This window comes from Coturnix japonica, chromosome 17 (genome assembly GCF_001577835.2).
Source record: "Coturnix japonica isolate 7356 chromosome 17, Coturnix japonica 2.1, whole genome shotgun sequence".
In the NCBI taxonomy this organism is placed as follows: Eukaryota; Metazoa; Chordata; class Aves; order Galliformes; family Phasianidae; genus Coturnix; species Coturnix japonica.
Window position 1 is genome coordinate 7,211,578 of NC_029532.1, and position 12,682 is coordinate 7,224,259.

General features: G+C 49.0%; 1 protein-coding gene and 1 long non-coding RNA gene across 2 annotated transcripts in view; one reads left to right on the top strand and one right to left on the bottom strand.

The window, feature by feature from the left end:
• MRRF (mitochondrial ribosome recycling factor) overlaps positions 1 to 9,012 on the top strand; it is an 11,020-nt gene extending 2,008 nt beyond the window's left edge. Inside the window, exons 4-7 of the mRNA XM_015879333.1 lie at positions 948 to 1,066; positions 2,397 to 2,488; positions 7,107 to 7,266; positions 8,347 to 9,012. Coding sequence (XP_015734819.1) covers positions 948 to 1,066; positions 2,397 to 2,488; positions 7,107 to 7,266; positions 8,347 to 8,424 — 449 coding nt within the window. The 3' untranslated portion in view covers positions 8,425 to 9,012. The remainder of the gene's footprint in view (positions 1 to 947; positions 1,067 to 2,396; positions 2,489 to 7,106; positions 7,267 to 8,346) is intronic.
• LOC116654180 lies at positions 4,392 to 6,408 on the bottom strand. Its single transcript, XR_004309126.1, has 2 exons — positions 6,319 to 6,408; positions 4,392 to 6,231 (listed from the first exon to the last, which is right to left on the bottom strand). It is a non-coding gene; the product is annotated as an uncharacterized LOC116654180 (long non-coding RNA).
• Positions 9,013 to 12,682: the final 3,670 nt, after the last annotated feature.

Genomic DNA, 12,682 nt, shown 5'->3' on the forward strand with positions numbered 1-12,682 from the left:
AAGCAGGTTGTCAGCTAATGGTGCAGTAGGGCAGGAAAAATCCAATTGCCATTAAATTAGCCTTTTGGAAATTGCCATCAGACTGGTGTCTGACGTGTACAAACTTTTTTTGCTATGCATCTTTGTGATTACTGACCTTTACAAGCTTTATTCGCCGAGTGAATTGCGTGTTTCAGGAAGGATCATGAATGTTTGACTAAGCTACAGTTACTATAACACTCGGAACATATGTATTCTTAAGTAGTATCAAGTTTCAGGGATAAAGTGTAATATTAAACAATGACCAAATTTGAATCATCCACCACTCCAGCTCTGGCATGGGCTCTGCAGTCTTTTGTAGAGCTGGAACATGTAGTTCAGTCTCTTAACTATTTATTTTAGCCGTAGGCATTTTTTATAAGTGCACTGATAAAGTATCTCCTGTCCCGTGTGCCTTTTGGTCTGTTAACATTTTGCAGCAGAAATGAGAGAGCGGATTAAGAGTAGCTCAGGGAGAAACAGAATACTTTAAATGAAGTAGTGGAGAGCACCTCCTCTGGGGACTTGGGGAAAAAAAAAAAAAGAGGAGTTTAAGGGAACATCGCTAAATTGAAGGCAGTAATTTTCTTGACTTTTATCGCAACATCTTGATTGTCTTTAAAGTCTAAGTATTAAAAAAATAATTATTTCTTCTTAATTCTTCACAATCGTTGTTTAGTTTTCCCATTCTAGTAACAGAAACAAAAGTTTTCATGTTTTTGTGCCCTAATGTTGAAATATTTTCCAAGTGCCCCAAGGGATGCACAAACACGAACAGCACCTGAAGGCTGAAAAAATACATCATTTTTTTCTTTTATAACATCTTTATTTTGCACAATGGAGGGAAAATGAGACACTGTATTTATACTACAGCATCATCCTGAACTGCAGTGTCATGCTGACATTCCCATGTGTTTGGTTCTTTTGAGGGGCCCTTGACCACATCATTGTCATGACGAAAGATGGGAAGTTTCCACTCAACCAGCTGGGGCAGATCTCACAGAAGTCCCCCCAGCTCATTGTAGTGAACATGACCAATTTTCCAGAGGTAAGGACATGTTACTGGAGGTGTGGCGAGGGGAGGTACTTACCATGGGAATAAACAGGTTGATACTGAGCAAAGAAACAGGTAGATAAAAACAGTCACACTGGAGAGGGGCTAAGAGCTTGGACTGCACTGTCAGTTCTAGTCTGAAGCAAGCTGTGTTTTGCTGCAGACTATACACCACTGGAAAGCAAATACCAATTGCTAAAGAGTCTAGGATAGAAAATAATTATAGAAGAGGATTTACGGTGCAGCTTTTACTGAGCATTTTCTTCCTACAGAGCAAGTTCTATACACAGAATAACACAGTGACAGTCCTAACCCGCTGAAATCACCTTTGTCACATTTTCTCTGCTCCTTTTGTTTCTGAGTGGGGCAGTTGTGTCTCACAAAACATTGGCAGAGCTTTAGTTTGTGCCTCAGTTGATACAAGCTGAACTTCATAAGTGTGATCTTCTGCAGTAGCCTGGAGCTCAGGTTAACAATAAGAAAGAACATCAGAACTAGCAATGCTCCTTGTAGGAAATGCCATGCTAGTGCCAGAGGAATGCAGACCAGCCCAGTCTTGTTATTGTCAGTGTCAGAGAATGAAACAAACTGGCAGAGCACTGTTGGAGTTCACAGCAGAACTGTTATTTAACCGTAACATTTAACACCATGATGGTACAGCAGTGCTCTAAGACAAGGGGGGAAGCATTTTAATCACTTTGCAATTAGCAGGCAAACCTGCGCACCTCACCTTTCAAGCAGAGCAGCATCAGCCAGCTGTGATGGAGTTTTGAAAAGTTAATCCTAAGTAATAGACTGTAAAATAAACATAGAGCTGGGCACAGGCTCTGCTTCTCAGCCAACTGCTACTGCTGTGATGTAATGTGATTACGTTGTAGTGCTGAAGTGGTTAAGTTAGTTAACATTTCTAAACGGGTACTGTGTGATTTCTAGTGGAAAATATTCAACTGGAATTTTTAAATGCTGAGAATCTTTCATCTCCTTTGCCACAGTCAGGCCATGCCTGGGGAATTTATTGTGGTTTCACTCTGCATTGCCTCAAACCATTCAAATAGTTTCAAAGCAGCAAAACAGTTTTCTTCTGTTGTTGCTTCCCTTCCCCTCTCCCCCCTTGGTACCCTCGCTACCCCGACACTGAGTGCAGCCATAGTTTCCCATTCAGTTTGATCAAAGCTCTCCACACCAATGTAACTTCCTGATCTTACTGGTAACAGAAGTAAATGTTTCCATGTTCTGTGGAGATGGATTGCCAACTATTGACAGAGTTCTGGCATATGGGAATGATTATTTCCTAATTCTTTTTACCTTTTGATCTGCTTTACAGAGCACAGCTGCAGCTATGAAGGCTATAAGGGAGAGCGGAATGAACCTGAACCCAGAAGTGGATGGGACACTAATTCGGGTGCCAGTTCCTAAGTGAGTATCAATCCATGGTTCCCTCAGTTCATCATTATGCAAGATAATGCAGCAGGGCTGAGCCTTACATGGAGCCAGCCCCCTGGAATAGCTCCATGCCCAGCACCTCTGCTTGTACTGCATCACACAGCGTGCTGGCATGCGGACAGAGGCAGCTGCCCTGCTATGAGCACATTTGGGTGGTAAATCCACAATTCCTGAGGGTGCTCAGTACCGGCAGTGACAGAGGCCTCAAAAACACCCTGAACAGATACAGAGGTGTGAGGCCACCACAGGTGTGATCAGACCTTGGGGTACTGCGGACAAGTGCCATGAAGGGCTTCATGCACTGCGTGTACACAGACCCCATGCACTGTGTTGCACAGAGGTGACTTTTAAGTAGAGGGACTTTAGATTTACTTTAGATCTAAAAATTCTCATGATTTTTATCCAGCATTTTGATCAGAGGAGTCTAATTGCAGCTTTCTGTTGCTGTCGGTAAAAGGGAACGACATTATCATTCTATTTGCTGATTTTCTGTTTCCCCTGTGCTCCCTGCCCTTCCCCCATCCCTCAGGAGAGGAGGCAGAGGAGGAGGGCACCATTATCTTCATAATTGCTGAGGCTCCCGGGTTGCTGCGCAGTGGTTTGATTGTTAATGGGCACTTGGGTCATTCTTGAATATGAATTGCAGGGGAGGAAACTCCGAAACTACAAATCCCAATCTTTAAAAAAAAAATAATACTGTTTTTCCAACAAATAGCTACATTCTGTCACTTTCTTTTGTGGCATTGGAGATCAAAAGCAGATCTTCTTTTCCCAAGAAAGATCTGTCTCATGAGCTGCCCACTCCTCTGCAGAGGAACCGTTCTGCTCTCGGTTCCATTCCCCCTGGCAGCTGGAACCCTGGAGCCCCACGTCCAATTCATTTGCATTTTGCACAACGTGCCCTGCAGGTCTGCCCATCATGGACTCCTCTCCAGCCTTATGGGCTCCTCTCCAGTAAGACAACAGAATTGCTCAGAGTTCATCCCTTACAGACAAGATGAACAGTTTTATCTTTAAAACCTTTGAATGCAAAGGGGAGAAAAATGGCCAAGTTCTGGAAGGGAGAACCCCTTGCACCCCGAATTGCTTTTTCTGAAACATTTCATTCAGATCTCTAAACACGATCACAAAAAGATTTGGGGCAGATGCAGTGAAATTGCTAAAATGGCAGCAGGTGTGCGGAACAAGGAAACAATTCAGAAATTAAGAGACAACAGTGAGTTGTGCTCCTGCAGAAATGGATTTTTTCAGGAGGGGAAGCACATTAAAAGTGAAATCAAACCTAAATGATCTTTCCCTGCTCAGTAAAACCACTTTCTAGGTGGACTTATAAGGTGGACGCGCACACACGCACGCACACACACATCGTGTTTTGCCCTACGCACGTTGGTGCTTGAGATCACCCAACTGAACGTTTAAAAATGTTTGCCTGTTGGTATTTATTCCATTAGTTTAGGTTTTGCATTGCAGTTCAAACATGCAGCGGTTTTAAATACACACGGGTTGTGTTGCTGTTTACTTCTGCTTCCTGCTAGGATCCCCTCTGCTCCCAGAGGCATTCTCCTGTTTGTGTTGCTAGCGCTGCATGGGCAATATTTGTTTGTAGAAAAAGTATTCTCTGAGGGTTTAAAAAGAGAAAAAAAAAAAAAAAAGAAAAGAAAAGAAGAGAAAAGCAGCCATGGGAACACTTGTATTGGTCGATCTCGTGGCCGAGTTTGACCTGACCTTGTGCCTTTTATGGTATTGCCTCATTTTTAGATCCATCTTTTTTGGACCCATTGTGTTACACTGGATATTGTTTGTAAATCAGTAATATTTTTACACATGTTTTACTGAAAGCCAGATGACTCATTTGAAAGTTTAATGACTCATTGTGAGCTTTTTTTTTTTTTCCTTTGCCCTTTAAGAAATACGCAGAGATACCTATGGAGAGGAGAAAGGACTTGAGAAAATTCATTTAGAGAAAAAAGCACAAAGCTGAGTTGCGTCGCTCCAGATCACTCATCATAATAAGTCTCTTTCACGCTTCTCGTTGAATAATATATTTTGCACCCTGTGTTTATCTGCAATTAGGCATGCAGAGTATCTAGTTAAGCCTACTTTCCTTTAACTGATCCCTCTCGTTTGCAGGAAATTCCTAACATTTGAGATACAGAAATTATTCCTGCCCGCAAAAACGCGTTGTGTTGGAGATCAGACGTGGCCTGCATTGTTTTCACTGCGGGTGTGCTCATGCCATATGCTGGGAAAGGAGCATCCAAGTGCTTCAACCACTGCTTGCTGGCTGGGGCAGAAAAAGAGATGTTACCATGGGGCTGCGCATGGCTCTGCATGCTCCGTTGTGTGCTCTGTGGGCTGTGCTGTGCATGGTACGGTGGGATGGCCCCAGGCACATGGCAGGGTTTGAGCCCACTGCTCTGTACCTTCAGAGGCATTGCCAGTACTGGGGCTTCATCCTTATCCCTGCCGGGGGTGGGCAACCCTTCCCCGTGTCCGCTTCACGCTTTGGCTCTAAAGAGGGGGCAGCTGCAGCAGTTACTAGACAGAAAAGCAAACACATTTCAAGACAGCTCCAAGTCCCAGATCTGGGGGCAGGATTAAGGAACTGTGCTTAGAAACCAAGGGCCTGGCTTGTGTTGATGGATTCCTTAACCAGAAACAGCATCAGACTGAAGAAGTGTCCGTTTCTGGCACTGTTGGTAGCATTGCTGAGGATTTACATACGGTCTGGGTGGAACGTAAAACCCACTGAGAAACTCTGCGGTGCTACGCAGTGATAAAAAGGAATTGGTGTTAATAAAGACAGACAAGGAGGCATGAAAGCTGTGACCCTGTGCCAAGAAGCATAGGAAATCTGGCAGCCCTGCATAAACAAAAACATTTCCTTAAAGGCTCAGCAGCCCCAAGCAGGAGAGCGATACCCTCAGTGCAATCCACCAGAGGTGAACACAAGCAGGGAGGTGAAGGTGAGCTGCACTCAGCCCCAGCAGGGGCAGCCCCAGCAGAGCAGCTCTCCTTGCCACCCAGCAGCTGCCTCTTCCCAGCTCAGCAGGCAGGGATCTCCTTCCCTTCCCCCTCCCAAAACACTGCCTGAGAATCTGACCTCCCGCAGACCCCTGTCTGTGAGCTGTGCCACAGGACCTCTGGCTTGGGATTCTGAACCAGAGAAGCCCTAAAGGCATCGATGTTGGGATGCACAGGAAACCATGAGTAACCTCACTCACTTCCAATCAGACATCCAGGTCCTGGCTGCAGCCTGCTCTGAGCAGTGGCCCCTCGGCAGTGCCGGATGCTGTCCCCAGTGTTTCCCCTGGCAGGGTTGTGCCGGGTCTCTGCTCTGGGCCTCTCAGCTCTCCTAGGGATATGGAACTTATGGAAAGGTGATTCCTCTCTTCTTTGAGGTAGAAATAACTGGCAGTGCTCAGGAGCAGTGAGTGCCTGTGCAAACATCTGCTACAGGAGAGCACCAAGGGGTTGCCATGCAAGGCTCAGCTCCCACAGCCTGCACTGAGCACTGATGGGGAGCCCTCACCCCGTGCTTCCTCAGCTCTCTGCAGGAAGGAGCTTGGCCTCAGTGCTCCACTCACTCAGGCCATTGCAGCCAATTTCTAAGTATCCCATATGAAACATTTATCTTGCAATATCTTCTGCAAGCAGATGGGTTCTCACTTGCAGGCAAGTGTGCTGCGTTTTGCATTCTCAAGGTAATGTGGGAACTGCAATAGCCACAAAAATAGTTAAAATATTATTGTTGAGCACAAACAGTTGTTGACAGCAGTCGGCTGTTGGTGCTGGAGCATTACCAGAGCTCAGACAACGTCTGTTCATCCTGAGCTGGGTTCAGGCTCCTGCTGCACTGCGGTTTCTGTTTGGGTTGAAGAGTTGGGATTTACTCCCAGCAGTGCAGCAGTGCCACATGGGGTGAGCTGCAGCCAGTGTTCTCTGTGCCTTCTGTATGAGCTGCTCACTCCAGAGCTGCTGGTAGTGCTGCCTTGTCACACAGGGTAATCCAGGTGTGTCAGTGGAAGGGCCTGGTCACAATAAGGTTGAGTGCAATAGGAGTTCCATGGTTTCCAGGTACAGAACTCAACCTCTGGCAGTTGCACGGAGACTGTACTGAGGGTGGGGATGGACAGAGCTTCCCTCACAGCTTTGCAGGCAAGCTGCACTTCTCAGCTCTGCACCCCGGGTGTGGAACTGGGTTTTCCCTCTATCCCCAGATGCTTTGGCAGCAGAAGAAAGACATTAAATGCTTCAGCATGACTTTCAGGCACGGCAGTGACAACCACGAAACAAGTGCGTTCAGTCCAAGCCCTTCAGCTCAGGGCTGCAGTAGGAACTTTCCATTCGAGGCTGGAGACCGTCAGTGCAGAGCTGTGCTGCTGTGGCAGACACTGCACAGAGACAGCTGAGTTGCTCGGGGGACTAAAGCGGGATGAAAGCCCTCTGTGAGCAGCCACAGCACAGCACAGTTACAGCACGGTCACAGCACAGCCCACAGGGTGCTGTGTGGAGCCCTGCCCACTGCAGGACATCAGTCTGGCTGTGCCATGCATTACATTGTTGGGTTTTTTCTCCTCCTCACTGATAGGGTAACCAGAGAGCACAGGGAGAGCCTGGCCAAGCTTGCCAAGCAGTCCACCAACAAATCCAAAGAAGCCTTGAGAAAGGTGAGGAGCAAAAGCATCAGCCAGGTGAAGAAGTTCAAGAGCAAAGTGTCTGAGGACACCATCTGGCTGCTAGAAAAGCAGGTAAGTTTCTTCCTTGCAAGTTGTTGGCTCAGTGGGGCAAGGATTGCATTTTTCCCACACCTGACAGAACTCCAGCACTGAGAAATGAGATGACTCTGGGCTGACATTTTGCAGCATGCAGCAGCTGCTGTGTTTGCTTTCTCTTTGTGAGATTTGGGGCTTAAACCTCAAAGCCAAATTTATGGTACAAACAATTGTGAACTAAACAGGAAAACAAAATTTTCCTCAAAAGCTTTTGTAGCACAAGGGATCATTACACAACCCAGTTGATGGGGAGCAAAGCTGCCCACGCCCGTCATTGTACCACACAGAGCCTGGACATCACTACACAGCTGGTGCTAATAAGGATTGCTCCAGTTTGTTGTTAACGAAAGGGCTAGCAGTATTCTTTCTGTTAGGAGTTTTTGGCTCTGATTCAGGAAAATACTTAAGCACATACCTAATTCCCTGAGAGCAGATGTCACTAAAGTCAATTACTTGGGCATAAACTCAGGCACAAGCAAAGTGTTCAGCTGAGCTGATGGCTGCAAAGCAGGCTGTGACTTTGCGGCCATTCATTTGTTATCAGCTGAAGTCAGGCACCTTGCAAATGCTTTGGGACTGTTCTCTGTGTGCTCACAAAAATAAACGTTGACACAGAGAGCATTTCTGCAAGCAGGAAAAATGGCTGCGCTGTTGTAACCAAATCCTGCTGGGAGGTGGTTGTCCCACAGCAGGCAGATGGTTTCTGCAGTTGTAGAGGTAGTGTCTCACATCTAACTTTCACCTGCATCCAGATTTTTCAGCATAAGGAAAGGTCATATGCTCATATACCTGAGAGCTGAGCGCATCTTAATCAGACTGGGGAAGCAGTGCACAAAAGCCCAAAGGCTCCAACCTCAGCCTGCATGTGCACCCATCACTCACCCTAATACACAAATGCACATTTTGGTACTATTCACAAGCTTGCTGCATCCATCCCTTGTTATCAAAGTCCCTAATCACTGGACAGGGCTTCAACAATGGTCGCTTAGTTCTTTGTACAAGAAATCTCTTGCATAAGGAAAACAGAAGACTCAGACTTGTGCTGTGTTGCTACAGATCCAGCAAATGGCAGACAGTGCTGCAGCAGAGATGGACAAGCTGCTGGCAGCGAAGACCAAGGAACTGCTTGGATAAACACCACCCATGTGGACACACTTCCCCTCCAGCAAGAACGGACTGCTCAGTGCCCACTGCCATCCCAGCCTGCAGCCAGGCAGCCTCAGGTGATGGGCAGGGGTGGCTCTCCCAGACCTGGGTGCTGGGATCCCATGGCTGCTGGGATTTCCAGTCCCGGATTGTACTGGAGGGAGGGGGATGAAGTCTCTGAAGTTCTTCATTCAAGTGTCAACAGAAATGGGTGAAGTACGATTAAAAATAAAACATTAAGGACAATTGGAGGCTACTGAAAGGATTCCCACAGCAGAAGCTGTGACCCAGGAGGTAACACTGCCCTCTGCTTCAGGTAACAGTTCAGCAAGAGTTGAAGCTCAGGCCTCCAGATGCGTGGCTGCCTCACTGGTCCATTTCCTGCATGTCTCTCACCCTCGTCAGGCTTCAGGCCCACTGTGCAGCCCAGCTCTGTTGTTTCTAACAACTCTCAGCCTACACTGGTAGAAGAAAACTTATCATGAAGGAGAAACCCAGCAGTGTCCTGGTGTGATCCTTGTCATTTACTCATGCTCAAAATAAAGTCCAAGTCAGCCTGGGAGCTTTGCAAAGCCATCATTTGCCCATGTGTGCTGCTGGTGGCATGTGCCAGGGGAAAGGAGGGAGAAGCAGAACAGGGTTATGAGCATGTTCCTCAGCCTTTGGTTACCAGCAGGTACTTCCCAACAGCAGCAAATAGCTCCAGGCAACAGCAAGAGGGAGTGAAGGTGGTGGCCAGCAGCACAGCCCCTCTCCCAGAGCAGCTGGGTTCAAAGAGCACCAAGTGCTCTGCAGTCCTTAAATAAACAATTCCCAAAAAGTTAGTTTGTGTGCAGTGGGGAGGGGGACAAGGATGAAGGATTTGCTCAGCTAGGGCCCCACATGTCAACAATTTCTCTGCTTTGTGTATTTTGGCCAAAGCACTTACCATGATAAATGAATAAAGGAAAATGGCGAGCCCAGGGCGGTTACATGGCTCAGTAAATTGCTTTCAGCTGATTACTGTATTTCTTTTGACATTTATCAACTCGGCTTTTTCACTGTTGTTGCAGCCTCTGCATCCCAGCAGCAGCCAAAGGCTGAAGGATTCCCTGTACCTGTGCAGGGTACACCTGGAGGGCACCACGGGGGCTTCTCATTGCGGGGAGGAACTCCTCAAGTATCTACACAGGACAGTGAACACAGCTCCCACATCACCCACCAGCTGTCCTTGCCCCCAACACCAAGGGAACAACACACAGCAGCCACACCTGCCCTCAAACAGCAGGACAGGGACAAAAGCAGCAGCTGCAGCCCTGGCACCTTCCACACACACAGCAGAGCACAACCTGGCACACATCAGCACAGTGCAGACAGCCAGCACCCAGGAGCAGGGACACAGCACTTACTGTACCCACATGAGTTGGCCCACAGAGGCAGCTCCAGGTGCTCCTGCTGAACCTGCTCTGCTGCTGCTCCACAGGGCCTGCAGGCTGCCAGCCCTGCTCCAGCCACAGCAACGGAAGAAAGTAGGAATAAAAAGCAAACGCTTCCTGCAGCAGCATCAGCAGGAAGCCCTCAGTTAGCTGAAGCCTGGGCTGCACCCAGAGCTGATAAGCTGCAGCTGATGCTATTGGAGGGTGGAGGAGCTCCAGCTGTGCTGAACAATCCAGGAGGAAAAGAACACAGTTAGAAAACACGGCCGTGACGCAGCTCTGATTTGAGTGACGCTGCTTTGGCCACCAAATGGAGTGGGTGCAGTGGCAGGAAGCATCCTGGGGGCTCACAGGGGGTGGGATGTGAGGAGGGCTGCGGCCAGTCCCCTTGAACTGGGTGCTGGAAGCCAAGTGCCGCCCATCGGGTCCCCCTGTCCCTGCCGGGTGGACTCTGTGGGGCTCCCGGAGGTCTCACCCCCCTATGGGGCCCAGCAGCCACCTGCAGATGCCGGGGACAGCAGTGCCAGGGGAGCGGGGCGAGCTCCTGCAAGCAGCACGGCTGAGAGCTGCAGAGAGGAACCGGAGCGGGAGAGAGCAGCAGGAAAAACTCGGAGGAAGCTGGAAGCTCTCGACACAGTTAAAAAACAACATTGCTCTTCAAAATAGATGTGATTGCGCTCCTTATGAGTCATCGAGCAGAGACACCGAGATTGCTTTGTGCCAGGGATGAGCCCGGGCTCTGATTGTGTGCCTCCCGGATTTGTATAAACGAGACATTGGATGGCATGTCAGAGTTTACAGCTCGCATACATTTTCAGCAGTGAGCTTTGCAAAATGTATCAATGTAATCTCTGCCTCCTATATTCCGTGTTGATTAGACACGATTTCTGGCTGGATTTTCAGAAAGCTCAAGTGCTTTTTTAATCACTACAGAAGCTCATTATTGCTTTCCAGTGACTCTTATGTCCTTCACTTCTCCTTTCAGATTAGAGTCTATAGTCAGATGAATATTGGATGATTTCATTACATACAAATGCAATCAACAGTTTTGCATAAATTTCTCCTCTTTTCTTGAGTTTCAATTGACCTCAGCACCCGTGGAGGCAGGCGCAATACACATGTAAATGAGCTGGCGTTGCTGCAAAGACACGGATGCGAGAAACAAGATAAACTGTCAGATAATATTCGGGATTTTAAGAGATCAAAAAAATACTTCCTTGCTCAGCCAAGCCCTGAAAATGGCACCTTCAGCTGCTGGGAACGTGCTTTTGTTCAGCTGCGGGTCCGGCTGTGGGCAGCGATGGGAGCGATGGGCCGCAGTGGTGCTGTCAGCACACAAGTGATGCAGCGGGTGCTGCCCGGGACGGCTCCGGTGAGAACGGGACACGGTGGGGACACGGGCACGTGGTGTTCCAGGGATACACACTGCAGCCCAGCACTCGGTGGCCACCCCCCGTTCCAATGGGGTCAGCACGGCCGGAGGGTGCTCAGCCCCATGGGCAGCCCCACACGGGATGCCTGTCTGGGCAGCCCCGCTGCCCCAACCAGCACATAACAACGCCTTTGAAATATACTTAAATCCACACTAACAATCAGGGCTAATTTAAACAAACTGTAATTAAACATAAAGGACCTCTTGGTAGGAAAGTCAGGGAAAACTGTCAGTGGTTCCTTTGGCTGCGGAGCCCTCACCTCGAAGGAATAATCCCGGTGCTCCCGTGAGCAATGCTGCACTCCCACACACGCGTTCGGGGGCCGGTGAGGAAAGAAGCTCTTGGGTTTCTTTTGATACCTTTTTGCGCTAATCTTCTTAACAGATTTTTAATTGATGGGAACAGAGCACTTTGCAGCCGTGAAATCTATTGGTGTAATTGCCGGCGGATTAGTCCCATTAAGCACACAAATTACCTGTCTCCAGGCCGCCGGCCCCACCAGGGAGCTCCCCGCGCTGGACACACTGAGCGGCCCCATTCTGAAGCAATTTTGATAAAATAAACTCTCTAATCAGGTAAATAATTCCATAAGGGAAATTGCTGCCTTCCCGCAGCCCCCTCCTCCAGCGGGGACCTGGCTAGTTTCAGGGCAACAGAACATGCCTCCAATTACAGACAAACCTTCAGCTTGAAGGGAGAAGCTCATGGCACACGGGACCCCCCTTGAAATGCAGCATCCGAAGAATTAAAGCATTTAAGCTGTCAGCCGGAATCTGCCCGAGCCCTGATTACCTGGGGGTGACACACGGTGTATTTAGGTTCGTGTCCGCTGCAATTTCCTGGCCCCCAGCGTTGATGCTGAGTGACTGCGTCCTGCCCGGGGTCCCCCTGACACGTGGCCTCAATGTGGGGACACCGACCTTTGGGGCATTTAGGGACATCCCTCCTGGAGCAGGGGAAGCGTGAGGTGCCCCTTGAAGAGCCACTGTGTGAGCACAGCTGTGCCCGTTTCACAGCCACACTCACTGAGGCCACACGGCTGTGCCGGTCCCATTTCTGGCAGGGAGGACCCCTTTGGTATGGATGGCACAGGGCAGCCCCTCCTGCAAGGGATGGGAACCCCAAACTCCCCCATGGCTGCCCCACGAGAAGCAGAGGGCGATGGGGCCACGCAGGGGCCGGCACCCACGGTCACAGGGAGAGCCGGGTGCGAGGGCCGGGGAGAGAACCCTACACCACAGGTAATTGGCATCAGATGCTCCCTGACCTGCTGCATCCAGCGGGAAGCTGGAAGCATTTATTTGTCTGAGCTGGCGGCTCTATCTGCGTGCGGGAGGCGTTGGCGGTGGCGGAGCTGGGCTCGGCGAGCCTAATGAGCCAGGCTGAAGATGATGAATA